The sequence below is a fragment of the Neopelma chrysocephalum genome, unplaced genomic scaffold (assembly GCF_003984885.1).
Source record: "Neopelma chrysocephalum unplaced genomic scaffold, ASM398488v2 Primary Assembly neopelma1_70, whole genome shotgun sequence".
In the NCBI taxonomy this organism is placed as follows: Eukaryota; Metazoa; Chordata; class Aves; order Passeriformes; family Pipridae; genus Neopelma; species Neopelma chrysocephalum.
Window position 1 is genome coordinate 3,663,815 of NW_020897730.1, and position 25,986 is coordinate 3,689,800.

Sequence of the window (25,986 nt, forward strand, 5' to 3'; positions counted from 1 at the left end):
TACCTTGTCATGTTTTTCCATCTGCAGTATTGTGTTCCCCTTCCCTTCTATCTATCCGTAGTTTCTGTATGTTATAGGTTTATCCATCATAGCTTTGTGCTTGACTGCCTTGTTACATTCAGTAACAGCAGGAGAAGTCCAGGAGGGTCTCTGCCTGGCAGCAGCCAGCATTGCCTGCAAGCCTCTCCTGGTGCTTTCCTTTCCCCAGTCTCATGTCCTGCTTGCTTTGATGCCATCTTCTGCTTGCTGTCCTGTCATACAAATTAGAACTTACCCTGGCAAATGCAGATCACTCTTTTCTATGCCCAAACTATCCCTGCTGCCCCTGTCTCTCTTCTATGCTGTCTGCTGAGGGGTTTTGTGGGAGCAGGGGGACATGAGGGGGGCAGTGGTGGCAGGCACTGGTTCAGTTTCTAAAGTAGAACCATGCAGGGCGTGTGGAGGGGTGACAAAAGTGCTGGGGATTTTGTTTGGCGTGATGTTATAGTGGTGTGTGGTTTTATTTTTTGTTTGTTTGTTTGTTTGTTTTTTGGTTTGGTTTGATTTTGGTTTTTTTTATGTGTGTGGAGCAACATTCCCAGGTGCTTTGTCCCAAGACCCTTGGCGTGCCATGCCCTCAGCCCACTGAGTTGCACCAAGTTGTGCCATGGGCCTGTCCAAGCTCCTGTTCTTCCAGATTGTGTCACAGGGTGCCCAAAGGCAAGTCTGTCTTACCACTTGTGCGTGTTGCCATTTCTTTGTGATTGAGAGATGTAAAGTCAGAGGTAATTATCTGCTTTTTCCCATAAGTACCATCTGTTACCTGAAAGAGATTGAATGGATTTGCTTTGATAGGGTGGCAAAATATAGATCTTGAGATGCTAGATGAGAGATGCTTTTAATAACCAGATTTCTAGAGCTGGATTGCTTTCAAGAAGATTACTTGGGCTGGATCTGCTTGAGTATAAAAAGTCATGATATGGTCTTGGGTTTGTGCATGCCAGTCAGTTTTGTGTTACAAAGCAGGTTGCTGATGGAATGATTTCTGACTTTATCATGACAAAGTGCTTCCATCCCCTCTGTAGTGGGTTTTATTGTAGTGCTCAGTACAAAGTTTATATGAACTACTAGTAAAGAATAAATAAATAAAGCACTGTATAGTTTAATATGGGGAGGAAAAGCATTTAAACTGTATTAACAGTATTTGTTTAACAAGAAATGGATCAGATGTGACATTTATCTCTACTGGACAGCATTTGCTTTAAACAAAACAAAGCCTTGAAATGGATCAGTTTTCTTATGTATCAGAATTCTTCTTTTCTTGCTGAGAAGCTGGAGGCTTGGGGTTGGGTGGTCCTCTGGTCACAGCTGTGCTCATGTCACTGAGGGGTAACCGTATTGCTAAAGGTCTACTGTGTTGTCATCTCCTCTGACCACGAGTAAGAGTGAAGCCTCGTATCTATGGACTGGAAATAGGTGAAAAGGAACATTTGCATTTTCTAAAATTCTCTTGCAATTCAGTGCACTTGGTTGTGTCTTTCCCCTCCTAGGCTGCTTTGTCTCGCTGTAGGATGCTGTTGAAAAATTTTGGTTTCGTTCCAGAACTAAATGTATTTTAAAGGTAGAGAAGTAGTTGCACTGAGGCAGTAAATTATAGAGGTTATTTTTGAATTTCCCTGTGACTGATCTTTTGCTGATGCACTAATGTGGATTTCATCTGGGAATTCCTTTGTAGGTGCTGTAGAAGGATGCATTGCCCAGAGGACTGCTTCTCGTTCTGGCAAATCGGTCGTTCAGAGTCTTTGAACTTTTAGAATAATTCTTTTTGAAGTTAACATCCTGTCATTTTCAGGTTTGAGCTCAATCTTTGGCAAAGTTGGCCAAATACAGGTCATCTGGAAATGTGATGCTAGGTTATCGTGTATTTATTGTAATGCTGTGGTTAGGAGAGAACGGGGGATGAGGGCTAAGGTGCTGAAGACTTTCTTACATTCACCATATTGCAACCCAATTAGCCTGTAAAATATGTTTATTTTGCTCATCTCCTGTTGCTGGATTTCAGATTACAATGAATTACAGTCCCCTCTTTCTTGACATTTATTTTTATATTAACATCCAATGTATAACCCCTTCTTAGATTTTTGAATTTGGGTCCTTGTTTCATTTCCATCATGACAATTAAAAGATCCACTAAACCCAGGCTTGCTCAGTATTGTGAACAGCAGTGACTGTTTTGTTAAGACCTGAAGATGAAGGGCATTATTATTACAAATTTCAGTGCATACTTTTCTCCTCCAAGTCATGTTTCCTTGTATGTAATCACAGTTGTTTTCTCCAAGACATTTGGCGAGAATTGTGGAAGTGACTGTATTTTTGCTGACAAACTAAACCAAAACCCAAATGCTGTTAATTTTTAGTTTTAACAGCAACAGAAATTGTGCCTGAACTAAATATATAGCACCTAAAATTTGCAAATTGAATGTTGTGAAATAGTTAGTCTAGAGCTGATGTGTGACTGTTGATCTGATGATAAAATATATGTTGAAAACAATTTAGAAGTTCTTGATTCTTATGTTTAATTAACTGGTAACGTAGAGAGTTAGTGATGGCAGGGGTTTCATTGAAATAAGGAGCACTTTGAAGGTCACCACAGAGGCAAGAGACAAGTACCTCTACAGTGACAGTCTTAGCCTGCTATGAGTTTGGGCTACCAGTTATACACCCTTCAGTTTTCTTCTGCAGGGGGAAAGGATGCCATTAATATTGGTAAACTAAGCAAAATAAACTGATAGAACTTAAATTCTTGAATAAGCAAAACTAGGATTTTGAATTAAGATAGTTGCCCAATGTTATAGGGGGCTTTACTTAAATTTTACTCTGAATGATTTAATGTTCAGCAAATAGGAAAATACAATGCTAATTACAGCTCTGATCGTTTCTGTGGTATTTTTGTTTGCTCAAGGCACTTTAAAACTTACTGCTAATTTCTTACTATGATATTGTTCTTTGGATTTCTTTCAAACATAAAGTCATATCAGTAACATCATTTAAATGGATAAAGAATGAATGATGTGTAGTTTTGAACTATTGTTATAGTCATGCCAGCTGAGAATATCTTCTTCTGATGGTTTTCAGTATAAGAGCCACCACATGAACCCAGGGGTTCTGGCACATGAAATGTGAATGGTATAAGGTTGCCTGAACCTTTATTCCCTGAATTGCCAAAGTCATACTTTTCAAGAATTTTGTGAACTTAAAGCACTTTAAAGAAATATTCTGGGTTCACATCACAGAGAGTGAATGCCTCTTCTCAAAAAATATATTGGCTACTGTTATAGGTCAGCTTTTGCCAACAGTTTCCGCAGGAGATGCCAGTTTGGAGTGGAAACCTAAGAAATGGGTTCAGCAAAGCACTTTATCCTGTTCTTGGCTTAAAGTACATGAATAATCCCATTGACTACCCACGTGTGCTTTACTGGGACTGCTCACATAGTGAAAGTTAGGCATGTGTTTCAATAATGTGCTTATTTGGGGACTCACTGCGTGGTGTCTCCTGGCACAGATTTGATTTTCTTATGGCAGCCATCATATGACCTGTGTGCAGGGAGCACAGCATTGTCTGCATTAGCCATGAGCTCCAAAGCAAGAGGCTATTTCTGTGTCCACCCCCAATCCATTCTGCACTTCTCTGGCAATTAATCATCTGTTTGCTGCCAATTGTGCTCTAGTGTTTTTGGCACCCAACCACTCCAACTTGCTGCTCATACAAGTATTGAATTGCCTTTGTAAGGCAGAGAGTAGTCTTTTCCTTGTTTAAGATTGTATATGTGGTTGTTACAACATGAAAAAAAAAGTAGATAATTATAATAGTTTTCTTCATTTTGGTCAAATTGTGCTCCTTCTGTCAATAGTCCCACTGAAGTTTACAGAGATGCCAGCAAAAGAGAACAACCATTTTGAAAGTCCAAGGGAAACTCAGAGGGGCTAGATGGAGTTTTTTCCTCTATTATCTAATAGAAGCAACCTTCTTTATGTGAAAAGCTCTATAAACAGTTCGTCTGTGGAAATAGAGCTCTTTCAGCACTGAAGGGAGGGAGGAGTTAAATGCTAGGACAGATTCTTCTTCAACCTGATGTTTTGCAACTATTGTCTCTGGTTTGATTCAAAATTCAAGTTAAGGATACATTTCATAAGTTTTCCATATTTGCCTTCCTCTCCCATCCCCTGCACCCACAAGAAAAAGATAGCCTTGGATGCAGCATTTCCCTGTGCTTGAAAAGGGATTGGTCACAGGTGGGGAATCACTGTGACCTGCGCATGGCCGGGCCTGACCTCCAGCACCCTCTCCCTTCTGCATAATTTCTTCTCCAGAAATACAACCTCAGCAATAGGTTAACAAACCTAGAGCCTATATACAAAATCAAGTCAAGCTGATAGTGCTGCAGTTGTAGTAGACAGTTGTAGAAGTTAGTTAATGGGACCAGCAAACCCAACACTGCAGTTGGTAATTGATGGTGCTCCTTCATCCTCAGCATCTCAGACCTTCCGCTTGCTTTATACTTGTCATGGCTGTTTATCTGCTGTTTAACCTTTGCTAACAACTTCACTGCAGAAGCCTAGGAAACTCCAAAAAAAAAGGCTGTTAATCACAACTTAAAGGTAAAATGAAGTAGATTTTCTCAGTAAGCTTAGTAATCCTGGCTGTCAAAGAGCTCTTTTATCTTCAGAAACACGTCAAAGAATATTCTTTAGTGTATAATCATCTTAAATGGAGTACTTTTTTGCTGGAGCTGTGTTAGGGAGAGTGAATAGGAGAATGTGTAATATGAGCCAGATGAAAAATAATATGAGTGGATTTCTTTGCTGGGATGAAAATGCTTGTACAAACACCGCAGAGGCCCTGAAGTATTGCTGTTAACAGGCTGTAAGTTCATGTGTGAGATAGGTAAACAAGTACTATTTTCACAGATTGTTAGGGTATATGCCTTGAACATGCTTCTAAGAGTGTTTGAGGTGCTGTAGTTCCACTATCATAACAATTATTAGATCTAAACACTGATGAACTAAGTACTAAACTGTTTTAAAAGTGTATTAACAGGCTTTCAGTTAGCTGATGGTAAAGTATTTATGAATAAAGTAGGAAGTTTATTTTCAGTGGAGTATTCATATACGCAAAAATCCGTAGAAAACCATCATAGTATCTAAATAGTTGATTTATTCCCTGTGTATAAATAAAATGTTTAATAGGCACTCTCTTCATCTAAAGCACAGGACTGAACAGCAAGGATCTGTGTTGATTTTCTAGTTCTGGTAGAGACTTCTTGCATGTTTCTGGGAAATCACTTAGCATCTCTTTTGCTGCAAAAGACCCTGTAATGCTTGTCTGCCTTGCAGAGAGGAAGGGGAGGCTGAGAAAATGGGTGACTGCAAAACAAGTTAAGAATCCCCTATCAAAAGTCAGAACAAATGGTTTAGTTTGATGAAAGTAATCTGGAGTCATTCCCCATATGTCTAATAACTGCTGATTGATAAGAGTCGAGTTATGAAGCTTTGATAAATTCATATTTCATTAGACAGTGCTGCAGTATGTTACTAGGTGGGAGTATTTCATTGATTTGGTTCATATCTATGTGTTTCCCCCCTGAGATATGTAGTACCAAGTGAAAATGTTCAGTTTTTCAAATGAAGGTCAGTACAAAGAAACATCCAGATGTTCAAAAATTTCTCTAACTTCCCTGATTCCACAAAATTGATTTGGAAATCTTTCAAGGATTCACTTTCTTCACTCTAAGCAATTGCTGAAAAACTTAATTTGATAACTTTACTATCCACCTGGATAGTTCTTCACCTAAGCCTGGGGAGTCTGTTAAAGAAAGTGACAAGTTTTGAATGACATCTATTCATTAGTACTGTAGTGACATTTACTTTGGAGACTGCAGGAACTATTGCTTACAAAGGAAGAGAATATAAAATTCACATGATAAAGGCAAACCAATGAGGCATTTACTTCAGTTGGAATGGTAATGTCTACAAAGGTCAGTGGGATGAGATTTAAGTATAGAGGAAAGAGAACAAGAATGAATAAATCCATAGTTCTTTGAACGCTCTTTGATCCCCTGTTATTCCCTCCCTGTGGACATTAGTAGAGGAAGTGGGTCCATGAACAATTTTGTAATATGCCTGTGAGTGATCAGAGATTGAATTTAGACCCTTTTTGGAACACACGTGGATTGTAATAAATCCTCTCATTTTGTGTGTATATCTTTTTTAGTTAAAAGCAGTATCCACATTGTTGATAGTAATAATGAATGCTCTTAAGTTATGAAACTTGTTAACTCTCCCCATGAAAACTTCCTAGGCATTGAACAGCAAATGAAACATGCAGGCATGTCCAACTATTAACTCTCATTTTTCTGCACTATAACTGGAGGTAATTTCTTTTCTTTTTCTGTTTAGCACTTTCAGACCATGTTAAAGACTAAGTTGAATGTCCTAACTCTTCGTAAAGAGCCTCTCCCAACAGTGATCTTCCACGAACCAGAAGCCATTGAGCTGTGCACCACAACTCCCCTCATGAAGACCCGGACTCACACTGGATGCAAGGTACTCGGAAGTATAAACTTAAGGAATGGGAAAACTGTGGAAGTGTCCCATGTATTTGTGAAAGCTCCAAAGAGCCCAAAGGAACCAACATGATCATTGTTGTTGTTCTGGAAACCCCATTAGGTGCTACTATTACTATAAAGTTTCTGAATCAAAAAAGGAATTTAGAATTTCTGACCAGAAATTTTGGATTTCAGGAGGAAAAGATTTGGGTTATGTGCCATGATGCAAATTGTGGAGGATTTCTAACAGCCTGTAATGAATATTGCTTGTTTTAAACACAGATGTTATTTCTGCGAGAGCTAAAAACTTGAGGTTAGTTTTTTTGGGGGTGTGAGCATTTTTTTTTTTTTGTGTTTGTTTGTTTTTGTTTTTTAAGTAAGATAAAAAAAGAAAAAAAAAAAGGAGTGGGAGACTTAGGTCTTGATTTGGTTAAGCAACAAGATGAATTTGCCCAGTTACATCAAAGCACAGCTTCTGAAAAAGCTATTCCTCTTTTTAAAAGTTTAATGGCTTAAGAGCTTTGAGTGTGTTCTTTTGTGGTAAGAAACCATATAAAAATAGCAAACAAATCTGCTCTGTTTGCATCTTCTGTTGGAGCCATGTTCCTTGATTGCAGAGCTCGCCCAGCCTTGCAGAGCCGTGGGCAGCCTTGTAGACTGAGCTGGGTACCAGTTTGGCCTGTGCTGCCCGTCAGACCTTGGCAACTGATTGCCCTTCATCCAGCCTGGCTGTCTGTTGTAGAGAGTATCCACCCTACTTGGATATATGCCCTTGAGGGTCTTAGTAAAAATGGAGAGAACTGGGCTTCAGCCTCCACTGCTCTGTAAAGTGTGAACTCCAGAAGAGCCATTGCCTGCTGGTTCATATACTGGATAAGGTCCACAGTGCAATTACACATCCTAAACCCCCACCCTGGCAGTGTGTATGCACAAATGTGTGCACACATGATCTTCCTTGCTGGGAGATCTGATGCGAGATGGGGTTGGAAGAAATTGCTTTATAGTGTGTTCCCCTACTTCTCTTGGCATATGGTACCTGGGTACTTCCAGGTTTGGTACTTCCTTTGCAAAGTTTCTTCTTGGGAAGTGTCATTTTTGTTTGAATTTTTGCCTTTCACAATAGCCAAGAACAAGACTGCTGCTGGCTGTTGGAGCAGTGCTTCCCTGTGCTGATGCAGAGGAATGCAGAGGAAGTGACCCTAATGTGCTTTGTATGGTAGCTCGTAGCATCTGCACTTCCATGGTGATGTCTTTTGTCCTTTATGTTGACATGTAATGAATTTTTAGAGAATATTAGCTATGATCAAAATGATTCACAAAGTATCTGGCTTTCACCCGTAGTGAGAGAGTTCAGACATAATAATGCTTTCTGAAATCAGTTTATCTTTGTGAATGTGTGTAGAATTTAAATGAACCTTTTTACTTAACCTACAGTCCTTCGATTGGAGAAGATGAATTGCAGAGAGATGTTGAACGCCTCAGTGAAGAGAATCTCATTCTATATTTAGATCTCTTTTATTTATTCATTTATTTTTTCTGCAGTGTAACATAGTAGTTGTGACTAGGGAACATCTGCTACCACAACACTCCCATTTTCCTTCTTGCAGTGTTTTGCCTTCTCCCCTTCTCCTGTAGCTCATGTCAATGCTGGAGTCTCATGATGATGTTTTTGGGGTAGTGGCCAGCCCCTCTTCAGGTGATTCAGCAGTTGTGATTTTCAGTACCCTCCTTAGGAAGGTGGCTGCACATATATGTTGTTGCTGTGGCTAAGAAATCCTCTCCTGTTCTAACCAAAAGGCTTTGATTTTACCCAGTCTCTGTAGTCACAACCTCTTTCTTTCTTCCCCCCTGCCCTTTTCCTCACTAAATGTTTTCTTCTCTTATGGGGCTTGTATCTGCCAGCTGTTTATAGGTAATTAGCCTTCCTCACCTCTTTCTCCTCTGATTATTAGTTTCTTACTGAGTGTTACAATAATAGTGTTGCTGTAACAAAACTAGGATTTTATAATATGAGATTTTTCTCCATGGGATCTGATCTACTTCTGTTATTCCAGATGTAAGGGGGTAGATGCTGTGGTGTCATTGGTACCACCAAGCCTCTCTGGTTCTGAGACATGGGCTTCTCAGGCAAGAGTGCAGCATCCAGTTTTTACTTGCTTTCGTGAGTCACATTCTTTTGATCCTTAATCGTTTTATTCCTCTTGACTGAAATCCCTCCAATTTTTCTATATAATCCCATTAATGAGATAGCATCATTCTTCTGACAGAGGCTCCAGACATCTAATTTTATTGCACAGTTTTAACATAAGCCTCAGCTGGCACCATCTTCTTATGGGAACTTGACACAAGCAATTGCTTTGCTCTTCAGATGTCTGGGCACTGGTTTCCTTCTGTGATTGCTCTTTTCCTTGTCCTTTCATCAGACTTCTCTTTTTGCTTTCATTTTGAGTTAACTGTTGAATCCTGAAGAAACAAAACTTTCTTGCTGAGATCTAATCTCATTCTGTAATTGAATGGGGTGGTTTTAAAAATAGCAGAGAAATGTCTTGCTTGAAGTAGTCTAGGGGGAACCCCCACCAAATTTGGAAAGTTAAATAATTGAACAAATTCAGAGAGCTCCTCTTTCCTACTCAGTTTCAGATCTGACACAACTTTTTTGCCATCGTGTTTCCTAAAATATATTTTTTACTTACAGCAGAAGGCTTAAGACTCATTCCTGCTGCAACTGCATGTCTGGATCTGCCTGCTTGGGTTGTCTCTGCTGTCGCCGTTCCCACCCTTCTAGATGTGTGGGCATGATTTCCCCAAGCAGGAGAAATGGATAGTATTAGCATAGATTTGCAGCACAGAGCTTTAGGCAAAAATATTTTGGAGTTTGTGGTGCTGGTTGCTCAGTCAGACAGGTTGACTCGAGGCTGTAGTTCCCAAAGGACACCTTCTTGCCTCCCTTTTCCTCCTTTCCCTACCAGTCCTGCTTGCAAATGGGGAGAGACAGCTGTGCACCCTGGGGTTGGACTGTTGCAGCCCCACTCAGCCTAAACCAGAGCAGGATTTCTAGGTACAATAAAGCACTCAGACTCAGTTTTTCCTTGGGGGTCATTTGCTTTTCTTTGAACCATGGTGAATGCCAGATGAGAGGCAGGTCTCTGGCCCCAGAGGAACTGCAGCTTCCCATCCTCCTTCAGCCGAGCCTGCCGGGGCAGGGCAGTGGGATGCAGTGCTCAGAGGGTTGTCGTCTCTCTAGGAGTCATGGTTGATACTCTTGTGCATCCTGCCTTTTCCCTGCAAGAGACATGGCATTTGTGAATACTGGATCACCAAGTGTTAAGGTTGGCAGCTGCTCTGAAGAATGAAAAAAAAACCAACTGGTTTATTGTATATCTGTAAATGGCAAGTCTAAGCTTAAGCTAAACCACCCATTGCTGGGGAAAGACTACAAAAAGTGAGAATAAATCTTCTGTTCTCACTATCTGGAATACACTTTCAATCCCAGGTTCCTAATTTGATTTTATTTTAATAGAGCATGTTTTCTATATGGATATGAGTATGATTTAGATATCTGTATATAAAAACGTGTCCATTATTGTTCAGATCCTAAGGATTTTGATTAGTCTGTGGCTGTCCTGCTTGTGGGTCTTTCATATCAAATGTGTACTCTTGTGTTTTAGCTGAAAACCTCCTCATCCCTTATCACAATAAGTTCTGCCAGATGGAAACCCAAAATCTGGATTATCTCCAGAAAATAAGTTACTCTCTATGCAGAAGTGCGTGCTTTCTCCATGCCTTTTAACAGATTTTGTTTAAGTTCTGCATGTTTTATTCTTCCTCAGTGTCCTAATTGGCTTACACTGATTCTAATGTTTCTTGATTTCTGTCCCTTTGAGCTGTGGTGGTGGCACGAAGGGAGCTGCCTAAGTGTCTCTCTCTCTCCTACTTTAGCTTTTCCAGGCACTGCTGCAGTAATGCAAAAGGACAGAGGTTAAAAATGCTGTCTGTGATTTTTGAAGTGGTGTAGTAGGTTTAATTTTTTTTTTCCCTTTCTGTTGGAAGGCTCCTCAAAGCGAAGTCAGTGCTGAATAGTCAGTAGCTTCCCTGGGTCAGGCAATCTCATTCCTCCAGTTCCCACCAGCGTACAAGCTTTTCTCAGCAGCCTGGGAGGCTGAGATGAGAGGAGCATAAACAGTGCAAATAATTGCATTTTTAAGAGTAGCTTTTATTAAGGGTGAAAATATATTTTAATGATATGGTGTTTGCAGGAGTGATACTTGTTACTTGCCTGTCGTATTGGATTGACTTGGTAAAATTATTAATTCAGGCCTTATGGAAGGTATGATGTTGAAACTTCTCTCATGGTGTGTCTTAGGTAAAGAATGATGAAAGTCTTGTTTAAAAATTTGTATTAATGGCATTAGAGTGGTGATGGTGTTTTAAAATCAAGTCTTGCACATACTGATACAGATTTAAAAATAGCCAAGAAGTAATATAAATAAATGGAGTTTGGTCTTTCAGAAAAGCTTAATAGCTTCACTCCTGAGGCAAAAAGAAAGTGGTTCCTGTACTAGGCTGGCTGCAGGCTGGTGACCACAGTGGGGCTGTGCTGCAGCTGGGCTTCCCTGGCACAGTGTAGTGTCAGCAGTTGGGACCCAGCTTTGACCATTGCACCTCTGGGGTACACCTGGTGCTGGTACACTTATGTCAGTCTATGAACTGGATTTAAGGTGTTTTCTGGGAGAGCTGGGAACTGTTTGAGGGACCCTTCCTTACCTGTGTCTGCCCTTGCTCTCCTGCAGCTGCAGCTCTGGCCCCTTCAGGAAAGCCACTGGAGCAGCCTGTTGCCCTTGTTGCTGCTCTTCTCCTGGCCTTGCTGGCTGCTGCCAAGAATTTTCATTTTCCCTTTGTCTCTTTTTCTCCCATTTTTCTTCTTTTCTCAAAACTCACTTCCAGCATTAGAGACAATTCCATCACCTGTGGGCCCCACTAATCATTCTCCCTGTGTGTGAAACTGTCCCAACATGCTTTGAGCAATGGGATGTACACCAGTGTAGCAGAGCCTGGAAGTTAGTCTGCAAGGGAAAGGCTTGCAATAAGCTTATAGGGTGAATAGAGAGTAATCTTGATTGTGATTCTGTTAGGATCTATAGAAATACAATGTTTCTCATTGGGATACATATTAAAGAAATAAAACATTGTCTTAAAATTGCCCTGCTAAGCCTGGTTCCAATTCCTTGTGTAAGAGAGTCATTTAGGAATAATGACTGCTTGGATATTACTGCCTATTTCTGGTTTTCTGCCTTGTTAATTTTGATTGCAAAGGCCTTGCAGCAGGACTCTCTTACTGCATACTTGCAAAATACCCCATTTCTGCTCTACCCTAGATGTCTCTACAGCAAATTTAGTAATGCTGTGTTGTTGCTTTTATTGGTCATTGCACTTTTAAAACTTAGACTGTTGTTCTTTGGCTTTTTTTCCCCTCTAGATCAGACTTTCCCAAGATGTTTTGCCCAGCATTTCTGGCCTGTGCAACCTCTGCCACCCTAGTGCCCCATCCTAATCAGCACAGCCATGGTGGTGGCCAAATATGTTATCACTTTAGCTTTCAGGGGACAGCGTGCTCCCCATCTGCTGCGTCTGGGGGCCCTTCAACATTCAGAAAATGTTCAAATGAGGAGCCATCTTTCCAGCTTCATGCAGCCCAGCAACCTATGCAGCATGGTTTTGGTGGTGACAACACCAGCCTCATTTCTCTGCCCCTTTGTTGCTCCCCAACCCCTAAATTCTTGTTCTGCCCAGCTGACGTGTGGACAAATGGCTCCCCTCTGCTGCACTGTTACTGTGTTACTGTTATGGGTTGGTTTTGTGTGTCTTGATACTGAATCAGACAAAATTAATGCAACAAGAAGGCTGTCTCTAATTTCAATACCCAAAGACCGAGGTGTTCTTTTCTGGTTTTGCTGTCCTGTTGACTCTAAAGGGCTGAAAATGTGTCCATAGACTTTCTGGGATGGTAAAATTCAGATAACAGAAATGGGTAGTTAACAATCTACTGTTTTACGTAAATTTCCATAAGTAATTTAAAAAGCCTACTTCTGTTGAACGTTTATTACTCTTTTGGCTACTGAAGCCACAGCTGATTGGAAGCTGCACATATTCTTAAAACCACCTCACTTTATCCTTATAAAGCTGATTAAAAATGTTCTCTTTGCATCTACAGAAGGGTCAAGAATGATTGTTTCGAGTGCAGGTTTATCCAGCTGTAAATACAACTCCCACTGGCTGCCTGGTCTTCATTATCATTTTGTAGGCCTGTAATATTAAGATGGCCATTAGCATCAATAAAGAAACAATTTAAACAAGTGAGACAAGCTAAACTGTACCATCACTCCTGAGCCTAATGTTTTCTGCCATGTTTAATGTGAGAGGGAAGCACAGAGCTTATTCTTGCTTCATTAAAGGCTTTCTATTGTTATCTTTAAGCATTACATATTTTGTACTGTCAACTGAGAGCTTGTTTTCTTCTTTTTCCCCTTATGAAATGAAGCAAAAGGATGCATGTGAACTCTTGCGTTGGGCAAATCTTAGTAGCTTCAGTATATTTAGATATAGTTCTAGTTGGTGAGAGATACGGACGCTTAAATGAGGTGATTTCCAAAGGTGTGCTATGAAGATGAAATATGTTCTTTAATTTTTCTTTGTGTAGTGTTACAGAAATGAAAAAAAAAATAAATCCTGAAGTTGTGGAAGAGTAGAATGCTTGCAGAAATCTTGCAAGTGACTGTATTGGTCGAATATTGTTCTAATGTTGAAAATGGAGAGTTGCACGTGCTCATTCGTTTCAAAACATGACTGGATGGATGGTAAGGTGCTGCCTTGCACCTCTGAAGCTGATGAGAGCTTTGCTGTGGGCTCCACTGTGAGCACGGTGGGATGAGCCGTGCCAACAGCAGGGCCCTCAGGCAGCACACACTGCACAGGGCTTGGCACTGGCTGATCTCAGCTTCAGAGAGAGTCTCTCTTGCATATGATTTTTTTTAATTTCATGCATGGAAAGCCCATTTATATGAGTGAGAATTTATACCTTAAATATATGCAGAGGATCTAATAGAAACATGAAGGGTAGATGCAAGTGCAGAATATTGTTAAAAGCATCGTAATGCTTCATTTCCTGAAGTCCAGGAGTCTTAGGTGGAGAATATAAATTGGGTAAAGCAATTGAATTAATATTTAACTGAGCCTGCTTTAAATAGGATTGTTTGCAGTGTTCAGTTTTGCTGTTTGGATGTATTTTGGCATAATTTTATTTACTTACTGGTCAAGTGGCATTGTAAGAATAATGTATGCTGAGAGCAGTGGAAGTTATGTCCTATGTTCTGTCAGATATGTTGATGGTATTTGTTTTTTTCTTAGCATTTGCACTGGTGACATTTTTCAAGCCATGGTTCAAGTAAAGGGCATTTTGTTATTCAGGAAGTTCTTACATCCCATCTAAAAATGATCATATATTGTAGTCAGCTTCATGTTTCTGCTTTAACTACCTTTTATAGGAGAAAGTATATGTCTGTTTTCTGCATATGGTGGAGTAACTTTGCTCTGAATATTTGTATATTAATTAAAGGAAAACAGTTTTGCCTATTTCCATTTACTTTTGCATTTTCTTTAAGAAAATGTGTCTGAAACCATTTTAAAGAGTTCCATAAAAGGAATAAGACCATCACCTTGTGAGGACAGCACTGGTGACAGAGAAGACAGAGGGATTTCTGGGAACTGCCCTGTTGTGACCAACATGCAGGAACTACCCTGGGTGCAAGGTCTTCTCCCTGTGGTTCCCTTTGGGATTACCTCAAGAGGGAGGGAGCTGGACATTTTGTCAGGAAAATTAGGGAATGAGTTGGGTTTCATAGAGATGTGTGCAATGAAAATAGTTGTGTGTGTGTGTGTGCACCATCCCAGGACTAGAGGATTGTGTCTCCTGATCCTTGGGCTGAATGGGGAGATTTCCAGTTATTGTGGACCCTGCAGACCTGTCCCCTGGGAAGAGAGATCTCCCGCCAGGTCCTGACAATTAGTGTTAAGCAATTCTCCTCAGTTGTTCCTCGGAGCAAGACTTGGAGTCCCAGATTTTGTGTGTGGAGTTCCCAGCACTACTTTGTCTTGCTTGAAGAAATAGGAGCAGAAATGTTGCACCAGGTAAGCCAGACTTTGCTCAGATATATGTGTGTCCAAGCCCATTTTCCTTGGCAGTAGACTGCAGAAAATAACCCCTAAACAACACAACTCCCTTGAAAATGTAAAGATAGGAAAAATCATAGTATCTATTAGCTTGTTGTGCTTTACTCCCCTTGGTGCACGTATTGTATTGCCTGCACAGCCATTGTGTACCTTACATTTCTTCTTATTTCTGTAGTTATGTCCATGTAATGGATGCAGTGTGTCCCAGTGAAGAAAATGGGTGTCAATGCATGATATGGAGCCTGGGAAAAAATTTTTAACCTAAACGGAAATCCCTTTAGTTGGAATCTAGCACTTCCTTTGGCTTCAAAGCTTTGACGTTATTAGTTGTCTTTGATTCAACAAAAGCTTGAATTGGAAATCATCTGCCCTTAATTTTGTTAGCAAATGGTGTTTGTCAGTAGAAGTAACCTAAATCAAACCTCTTAATGTAAAAAAGGGCATTAAACCATTTGTGTTTCGTTTAGTTATGGAGGAGAGAGTGACTGACATTCAAAGAGTGCAGTGTAAAATGCCACCATATAGGAATTAAAAGTGCTCCCTGTGGCTTGGTTGAGAATGAGCACTGTCTGTTTCTGAATTTCCACCCTTGCTTGTAAAAGCAACTGGGAAACTGAGAGGTACTGAGGAACCAGGCACTGTGTGCTGGTGAATGCTCAGTTGCTCTTTACTGTGTATCATTTGTACTTCTGTAGTATTTCTCAACCAGAAAGATCCCTGAACACCTTCTAAACAGCTCTGTTGTCCCCTGCTGTTCAGCTGCTGTTCTGTGCCAGCAGCCCTGTTTGCAGAGGTCAGATCAGTTCACCAAAGCTCAGGGGAAGGCTTTGGTGTGGGCACACTATGCTGAGGATAGAATACAGTGTAGGGGAAAACTGAAAAAGATGCTGAGAATTAAAATGCATACTTCTATTAAGTAGTAATGCATTGAATGAAGGTACTAAAAAGCAATATATATTGATGAAATTCCTTTGATGCATAAAACTCCACGGAATACTTCGGTATCTTGAAACACAAATGGAAGGTTTTTTGTCAGTTCTAGAAATACCACTTTTCAGGGTACTTGGAGCCGCTGTTTAATTATAGCTGTCTTTGTAGGAGATAACATACCAAAATAGTTTTCTCTGAAAGAATATTTAAATATTCAAAACCATTTTAATCTCTTTACAGCAGGAAATATTTAAAATTTGAAATTCTAAATTTACAGAATACCTTAGGAGATAATCTTCAATTACACAAGTATACAATGTCATATAATGTATGCCAATAAGTTCTAGCTTTTGCGGTCTGGCACAAAGCCAGGATACCAGTATGAAGCACAGTGGCAATTGTAAGGTCCTAGATAGTTACAGATGTGTCAGGGTATTTATTATTTATGCTGTAGAAAATATTGTGCTCATCACAATTGCTGAGGCAAAGCCTTCTGGTCATAGGAGCTAATTGCTTCCATAATAAGGTTCAAATATCTAAGGCCTAATAGCTTTAGACACATAAAAATTAAAATTAGATTGAAATTTATTATGTTGGTTACGCCGAGCAGATGCTGCAGTCACTGTCAATTGTTTTGTTCTAGGGTGTCCTTGAGAAATATTTCCATCTTAGTGCAGCTGTCGCAGTGTAGGGATGGAGCTGTGATTTGTGTTGCTGGAGAGCACAGGGAAGCTGGTGCTTGTCCCTGGCCCTTGGGGAATACAGACCCTGCTGTGAGCTGACTCCCAGGAGGAGGAGGCACCCTTCCTTCATAGCACATGAAGTTATTCCTCAACAAAATCAAAGGACTTCTGGTTCTGTGGCTGTTGCTCCCTGGTATTGTTGCACATGAAATGTGTTGGGAGAGGTGTTGGCAGATCTTTTTTCTTGTGCTTTTTCACAACAAAGACATGTGTGCTTATTCTGTGAAGGTATTCTGTGTGGCTCTTCCCCTGAAGCCATGGATATTGTTTCTTTGATTTCCATTAGAATACTGCAAAATTTGCATTTGGCACTGGGTACCCACTGCTCAGGCTAGTCTGAGCCAACATGAGCCTTCTTGGGAATTTGTAATCTCTGCTTACAGCTGTACTGTGCCCAAACCCTGCAGTTCTTATTTTGGGGCCAATCCTGTGTGCTGAAAGCTTCCCACTGGAGCAAATGACGTTGGCAAAGAAGGAGGCTGAAATTGGATTACAGATCCATTCTTCTGTAGATGAGGTACCATTGGCTATGTTTGTATGTGCACAGGCTGCTGGAATGTAGATTAATGTTGCAGTTGAAAATACATTATTTCATCACAGAAAAGAAGGTTCTGTGTGCCACCTCTGTTTCAGCTGGTCCCAGAAGTAATCCTTGTACTGTTGCAGTATAGTCTGCAGTGTAATGTGATGTATAAATACATTAGCTCAGAAGAGGAAAGAAATTTTTCCATTCCAGGGGTTGAATGTCAGCGTCTGAGACTAACAACATCTTATTTATTTCATTAAAGGATATTTTTTTTGGATAGTTAATTAAAAGTTCATAACAATAACCATTACAATGCTTATGGGCAACTTTAAGGGTTGGTGTATGTTATCTATTGCTGATTTATTGTAAACTATTGGGAATATTTGACTTCAGGCTTGTGGAAATTAAATAAGCTTTCTTCTCTGAGATTCTAGGTTGCATAGGGATAACAACTGCAACAGAAGTATGAGGGTGGTTTTTTGTTTGTTTGTTTATTTTCTTTAAGAAAGGAGACAGATCAATTTTGAAGTTTACAGTCTGGTTTGGAAAATGAGTAAGTACTCCTCAGTTAAGAACTTCCCTTGTACTACTAACCCAAGAATCTCTGGTACTCACTTATAGTAATTTCACAGCAAGATCCTATTAAATGATACATATTGCCACAGAAGTAAGAAACTGAATTTTGCAGCAATGTAAATTTGGAATTAAGTTTATCATGTTTTATCAGTAAATGAAAAACTAATGTTGAATTGGTAGTGTCCTGTTAACTTTGATGGAACAGAATACTGTTTGATACCCACTGAGGGTATGGTCTATCCCTTTTTGAAAGCTGGTGTTCATTTGCCTGTTAGCTTCCAGGGACGCTTTCTGATTGCTAGAGCATAGCACAGTGAGGGAAAATAATTACTGAGTTAATCAGCTAAAAGATGGTCTTAATTCATTATGCTCTTCAGGTTTTTTTCACCTCTAAAGCCATGATGACATGATCTTATGATTAAAGTGCTCTCAAGATTTAAATGGCATGGCAGTGACCTGCACTTTATAATCCTAAACTTGGGATGTAGATAATCATACATTTAATAGATGCCTATACACAAACATTTAAAGTAGAAGGAAGCTACTTTGACTTAAATGAGAAAATTTTGGAAGAAGAGCAAGTTGAAAGTATCTCTATAACTTCACTTTAGAAAGTTCACTGAAGATTTGTTGAACTGTTTGCTGAGAAAGATTTGTGAATGAGTTGTTATTCGGTGGGATTTTTTTCATCCTCAGGAACTTGTTTTATTTCATTATTTGTTGTGTGTTTCCCCCATCCTGCAATTTATTTTTCAATAGCAGAGAGAAAATAGGAGGGGGAAAAGAAAACTTCAAGCCAGAAACAAAATTAAATTAATATATCCAAGATTAGAGAAGGATCTTTGTAAAGCCTGGTATAGTTGAGTAGTAAATTGGAAGAGATGATAAGGAAAATACAAAATGAAATAAGGTAAGATAATGCATGTGTGTTGTGATTATTTTGAGAATGTCATTGAAGTTGATTCTGAGTGTCTTCTGGGACAGGATGGGCAGAAAACAGATTGGTTCCAGTTCTTTATAGAAGCCCCTTTTTTGACTGAATTATTTGTAGGCTGGGAGTAATTGCCCTGTGCTGATGTCTGACTCATTCTTACAAATAGTGCAATAATGCACTTCAGCTTTGTCAGCTATTTGTAACCACAATGGCCAGAATCCCTGTGGGAATCATCGTTAATGGGATGCAGTTCTTGGGTTGGCTTTGCAATGGTATAAATTGGCATACTTCCTTGGACTGAACTGCCATGTTAAGTTATATCATCTAAGAAATTGACCTTCTAGTTTGGCATGTGGCTTGGAATTCCTAATGATTGAAAGCAGTCTGTTAATGAAATCAAAGTAATTGAGTACAGCATATGGGAACTAGTGCTGTTTGTCATTTGTTATTAGGCAGAAATGCTAAAAATATTAAGTAATTCTTGAAATTATTTTTATGAAACAGCTTATAATGATTTAAAGAAAGGTGTGTTTTCACCCCGGAGCTTTGCCTCGAGTTACATTTGAAGGTCTTCATACAAGGCCAAATAAATGGTGTCACTCTGCCTTCTCAAGTGGGAAATATATCTAAGATAGATATAGATCTAAGAAATATATTGTATATATAATTTAAGTTTGGAACAGTTTACAGCACTTTCTTATACTTAGCATAAACTGAATAACTTTAATTACCAATTACTTACTGATGAGCTGCTCTAAGGTTTTTGTTCTACAAGACTTTCCTAATCTGTGTATATAGATTTTTGTTCAATGTTATCAATTTTATGCAGACAGTGTGTGTCTTCAGGGTGGAATTTGTCCCCAGACAAGGGCCTTGTGTATTACTGTTGCTGTAGCTGTGCTCTGAAGTGGGATTTGACATGGGGCATTGGGTGAGTGTTGGCTGGAGTGGGAGGCACATCTCTAGTGACAGCTCCATGCCACTCCACCGCTGCGGTTGTGCATGTCTCTGCATCCCAGCTCCCGGCCCGGCTGCCACTGGGGGCGAGGGGCCTGAATGGCACCACAGCAGCTGCTGAGCATTACTTGACTGGGTGGTGCTGTGTGGCCTCTCATGGAGTTTCTTTGAGTGGTTACAACCCCCAAGGAACTCGCTGATGTGACTGCCCACCCAGCCCTGACTGCCTTGGGCATGGCTGCGGCTGCCCGACACTACTGTGTTGCACCACAGAATGCTCTTGTACATGTTTACCTAAGGTCCAAATGTGGTCCTTTTTTATGGTTTTGTTCGTGGGGCACTAAATAAGAGCTGGCCAGGAAAACATGTGGTGGGATTTCTCTGTCCTGGTCCTGCTCAGCAGCTGCAGTTGTGTCAGCTTCTCAGGTTCTGTATGTGGTACGGTCACAGGTGAGTGAACCTGGGTTAAATAACTAAATAAATTAAATAGGAATTGAACAGGTCACAGATTTGGGATGTCTGTGTGCCTCCCCAGGATGCTCACCCCAGGCCCAGCATGGCTGTCACCTCCCTGCACCCAGGGCCATTCCCTGGGCTCTGCCTCAGGGCTGTGGTGGGGCTATGACGGGTCTACTGTTCTTTGGCGGTTCCTGGTCCTGTCGAGTGGGGTGGGAATGTTTTTTGTGTGTTCTCCACCTTCAGGATCCTTTGGGGCTGGGTGGTCCTTGCTACCATCTGGGTATGGAGGAGAGTGAGGACATGTCCACATTGTCCTGGCCTCAAGGGCCCTTGCTGGTCTCTGCTCTCTGACTCAGGATTCTGCCCCTGGCCGTGCCCACAGCAAGGGGCCAGAGCCAGTACAGGACAAGTCCCGAGGCTCCCGTGTGTGCTCCCAAACATCTCACCATCTCCAAAATGGGCAGCTGGCTGTGCCTGAGGGCTGTGGTGTGAGCACCCACAGCTTTTCTGAGCCTTTGTCATCTTGATAACTTAGCCAATGGCAGTAAGCCCTTCCTGCCTCCAAAAAGAAACAAAAGAAAGCAAAAGCCCACTGGTGTGGCTTGGCCAGAGCAGCCATCCTGTTCCTTAGATCCCCTCTGCTGGCTCCCTCAAGGACACTTGCATGTCACCATAGGCCTGAAATCAGACACTGGTGACTGGTGGTCATTTAAAATACTCTCATCAAGAGTTTATGCAGTGGAAATCAAATTCCTATCATTTTAGACAAAAGGATTTCAATTAAAGTCCTCCACTGTGACACTAGAGGACTCTCTGAGAGTCTCGTGTGCAACCAGAGAAGTTTAGATAATTTATCCCCTGGACTTGGTAGAGTGAGCCTTGTGAACCATCATGAGGCACTCTTGCTGTCTCTTTGGATTTGTTAGCCTGCCCTCATTTTGCAGTCAAGTTGTCATCTTCTGCTTGTGGCTCAGTATGGGACGACTGGCTGATGGGGGCCTTGCTGGGGACAGGTGAAGAGCAGGGAGGCAGGAGCAGGCTTGGGATGGTTAAGAGCCCCACTTGACATTTGCACTGCGAGGCAAATGGCCAAAGGAGGGGCATCTCTAAATTAAATATTATAGTACTACTTTGCAACACATTTTATGGTATTATTTTTTTCCAATTAACTCCTCGGTAAGACGGTGAGTTTTATTTTGAAACGAGACATAGAGATGATGATTACAGAGATATTTCTGTAATTTTTTCCCCCCTCCTTGAGTTAGGTTGCATGTTTGTTCTCTGTTAGCAATTACCTTCATGTCCGTATAAGTACAAGAGGTTATGGAAGTTCATGATGTTTCTCACATTGTAGCAGCTTTCTGCATACCAACCCCTTTGCCCTTTTGACTACATGAAAAACTATAAATGTGTCATGCAGTAATATTTAAATGAGTGCTTTTAAGGTCCCAGACACTCATTCCAGAGCTTCAATTTCTTAAGAGCTGTCTGAGCTTTACCTTGCATGCAGCCATCACAGTCATGCCGACTAAAATCCTGCTAATTATTTTGGAGACATTTTTGTATGATGTGTCTTGAGAAAAGAGTCTGAGCATCTGTGAAACAGATGAAGTGAAAATTCCTCTGGCGTCTATCAGCAAACATAAACAGGTGGAGCACATCCAAGTTTCTGCAGCTGAGGGAGGGGCTCCAGAAAACACAGTTGCTTGCAGCACAGAGGGAAAATCAAATGAAAAATAATTACTTATATATCTTTATTTCATGCTGCCTTGTCATATAAGGCCAGTCCAGGAACAGCAGCTTTCTGCTTCATTTCAAGGGCCATTGTAAATTGATTGTCAGGTTTGTATAGGAAATGAACAGGACACTGCAGACTCTCTAAGATGTAAATTGCTGAATCTAGAGCTGTGCACTGCAAATAGGGCTCATTTCTCAGTTTGAAGGGTGTTACAATGTTTACACTTATTGCCTGTGCAGGGTTAATCAAGGTAATCGCTGAAATACGTTGTTGCATCAATCTCATAATGCAGTATTCCTGAAAATCAAATGGTTTGTGTGTTTTAAGGCAAACCCCAGGAATTTAGAAAGGAAAAAAATATGCCGCTGGTGCCCACTAAAGGAAATGTGTGTGGTAGGAAGCTGTTTTTGCTGCCCAGGATGAAAGGCCAGCTGGCATCAATTAGCACTTTATGCATATGTACTTTTATAGAAATAATTTTTACTGAGCAGGTCTCAAAGCCTTTCAGTGTCACTTAGTTAATCCTCCTAACAATCCTGGGCAGAGCTGCACCATTATACACATGGGCAGACTGGAAATCGGGGAGGTTTAAGTGACTAATCTGTAGCTGCAGAGTGAATCAGTTCTGTCCCATCCTATCTGTCTTTGCAAGGCAACACTACCTTCGCTCAGAAGGGAACCCAAAATAAAACATAAAAATTACAGCTATGGTTATGTAGTACATTTTAGAACATCCTCCATGAAGCAATGCCTTTAAACAGTGTAGAGGATAGACATAAGATTTGTTTATTCCGTGAAGGACAACTACAAAGAATTAAGCAATTTGTATATTAATTGACTTGTCTACTTCAAGTGAATTGTTGGTGTTCTTGTAAAAGTGCATAGACAAAGACTGACATTTCTTAGTACATGAGAGAAAGCCTTGCTGCCTTCTCAAGAAAAAAGAGAGACTGGATTATTTTGTTTGTTTGTTTGTTTTAATAAATGCTTTCTTCTTCTAAGAGCATGACTGTGCAAAAATGCAGGCGTGCCAAATTCGACTCAGTATGCAAAATGAGCAAATGTCCTTCACTACTTTCTCTGAAGTGTGCACCCACTTAAAACAAGCTGCTCTCTGTTTTCCATCGTAGTCTTTAAAGGCCAAGAAAGTGCAATTAAAACATGCAAATATGTGGCTAACCCAGTAGTTTCTCAGTGGTGTGATCTGACCCTTGGATGAGAGCTCGGTGTCTTGCTCAGTCCATGTCACATGTGGGGTGGGAAGGAAGTGTGAGAGACTGCAGGCTGTAGTTGAGAGGGAGGTGTCGGAAATGTCATCCCTAAAGTACAGAGCCTTTCTCTATAAGATTCCAGGGTGATGAGGACTTGTGCAAATTTTTTTCCTACCTCAGGAAGGCTGTTGAAAGGGGAGTGGGGAATTAAGAGGAAAAAACTGCCTAGTTGCCTAGTATCTCATTGCTGCTGTTGAAATCAGACAGTATATAGACAAATTATTCTGTAGTCATGTCTGACTGTAGCCTCAAGGTATAAAGAGTGTTTCTTTATTTCCAGCTGACAGGAGGTATAAATGAGGATCATCACTGTGAATGAGCTGGAAATGCCCTGTGGTTTAACCCTCGCGTTTGGTTAAGCTGGTGTGTTGGTTCACGTCTCAGGGCTATCTTTTCAATTAATTCTCCCAAAGCTGACAAGCTGAATAACATGAAAAGTATTAGGGTGCATGTGTCAGGTGATGGTGAAAGTGCTGCCTGATTATACAGATATTAAAAGATATTTTTAATAGAGTGCTGTATATGCATAAGCAAATTCTCTATCCATTTTATAGCAGTATAACTCCACAGCAACTGCACTAAACATGTAGAATTGCTCTGATATCCCACCACTGCAATATAAAGCACGGTTATAAGTTCCTCCAAGATGAGAGGAGTGTTACATATAAAGCCAGCTGCATTTCGTGTAATATAGGAAACATATTGTTCATATTCTACCAAGTGAAATCTGTTTCAAATTTCTTTCGCTGAGGGTCCAGATCATATAAATGATTGTGGCCATTGCTGTATAGCACAAAGCAAGCTATATGGTCTTTTCATGTCTGGAACAGTTTGACATAATCAACATGTATATAAGATATTTAAGATGCTTGTTCAGCATATAAAAAAAGATATGGCTCAGGCTGCTATTCCCAGTTGTCAAATTGGATCTTAGTAGAAAATGAAACTCCCCAAAACGCCATGTGTTCATCACAGATAATATATATTAACTTTATCCAGTGTTTCATTCTCTCCCTTCAAAACCTAAAAAAAGGGTAAGATAGTATTGGCCATTGTTGTTCTGATGCCCTTATAAAGTGAATAATGCCTATATCCCTGACTTTTCCCTGTGTCCAGTTATCTTGCACACCCGTCAGTGGTTTGGGCAGGAGATGGGTGTGAGGATGGTTGCAGGTTTCGCAGTGTTAAAAGTGTGTCCCTACAAATCTTCTGTTCCAATCACTTCTTGCATTTAGATTTGAGACTTTGCATTGAGGATACAGACCCTGACCATCTCTGCATTGTTTTGTAAAGACTGTACAGAAAAACTAGGAGAGTGATTATGCTTGTTTATACTGGATATATAGCAGTACTCTGGTACTGATACCATGAGTAAATCCTCATGGTTTCCTTGTGATGAGAAATGAAGTTATTTCATTTTACCAAAGTTAAGGTGAATCAGAATAATTGATTTACCTGGTTCACTTCAACATGGAGGGATGATAGAAGTGGACATTGCCCCCTTCTCCCCCCTTTTCATTTTTTTTGATAAGACAGATGATGTTATATTTACATTTGCCTACATTTAAGCACAAAGTTTAATCAGATTTCATATAGTTCCTGGGGGTTTGATATAGACATGAAAGATTGTATCCACACAAGAACAATTTCAGTTTACTAGATGATATTTTTAGCATCCTTCAAGACAACTAAAATGAGCACCTACCTCAAAGCAGATCAAGACTTTTTTTTTTTTTGCAGGGCTATGAGCAATATGGATTTGTCATGGACAAGCAGCATTGGCTGGAGATGTTACTTTCATATTTATGAATAGTCCTTTAACAAGTTCTACAAAAGATTGGCTTAAACAAACAATTTTCCAATTTAATTTGTTTTAAAAAACAAATTTGTTTTAAAAAATAAACTCCCAACATTATAAGGATCATTTTCTTTTTTTCTTTTGAAGCCCATAGAAATAATACTATCTTGGGGACCTTTTGTTCCTCTTTGCAGAGCACCGTGAAGAAAATTGGTTATTGCATTTATTTCACTGTCATTTTCTTTAGATGGAACAGAGATTGATTGCTCTTCTGGGATGAGAAAAACCAGTCTGTATCATTCTGTGATATTCTGCACTAGCAGCAGCAGAGAGTATGAAGCAAACATTTTAGTGGTGATCTTGGTTGTCAATGAATGTAGATTCAATTAAGTTAATTTATTTACATTTCTTCCTATTCATACAGTCAGTTCCCCCGCTCTATCATTGTCTAGAAGCTGCTTTTTTTAACCGTAGTTTTAGATACAATTTTTATTCCTAATTGAAGTTCATGATGAATATTCCTTTGATATTGGTAGTAGTTGGATTTGGCTGAAGGGTACTACTGCATTTTATGAGTCTTGTTTGTTTTTTCCTTTTTATCCATTAAATAGCTTACCTTTGACAAGCAGATTGCTGACCTTGGCTGGGTTTTTTTTGATATTAAAAGAAATGAAGATAAATTGCTTATTAAAGGTTTTAAAAGAAGCAGCTGCAAAGCTGAGAAAGGCAGTTTAAAAATTCATGGTGATCAGATACTTCTCGAGGTATTTGTTTATTTTTTGATAGTTGTGTGTGCAAAGAGACCAACCAGGCACAATAGTGGTTGTTTACTGGAGGAAATACTCCCTTGCAACTATAGCCGGGGTAACTGCATATGCAGGCATAGCCCATTGTTATTCTGTGTGTTGCATGTCCTGAGTAGTCTGTAGAACAGAAGTTATAAAAATGGCCTCTTAGGACTTTGTTTCCAAAGACTTTTCTCGCTCACAGGAAATGTTTTTATTCTTTTGCTATATATTCTTATACTTATTTACTTCTTGGCATTCAGTTCCTCATAAAATCAACATCTATGTTTAAAAATATGTTTTTCAGGAGAGGTTGTCATAAAATGCATATGGATGTGATGGTATTAATTTAAAATTACATGTTCCAAAAAATCCCACTGAGGTGAATTCATTTGAGAAACAATCTATCTCCATACAATGGAACATATGTTTACCTCAAGAACGTTACTAACTATCTCT

At 40.0% G+C, this 25,986-nt stretch overlaps 1 protein-coding gene across 4 annotated transcripts in view; it reads left to right on the top strand.

Annotated features, from left to right (window-relative positions):
* The window catches only part of PID1 (phosphotyrosine interaction domain containing 1), an 85,949-nt gene that overhangs the window by 25,982 nt on the left and 33,981 nt on the right, over window positions 1–25,986 (top strand). For 3 of the 4 annotated variants that reach the window (XM_027686236.1, XM_027686234.1, XM_027686233.1), the window contains exon 2: window positions 6,436–6,582. In XM_027686236.1, the coding sequence (XP_027542037.1) occupies window positions 6,448–6,582 (135 nt within the window). In that variant the 5' untranslated portion in view covers window positions 6,436–6,447. Of the gene's footprint in view, window positions 1–1,303; window positions 1,456–6,435; window positions 6,583–25,986 lie in introns of those variants that run through there. The other variant, XM_027686235.1, reaches the window with a different exon arrangement.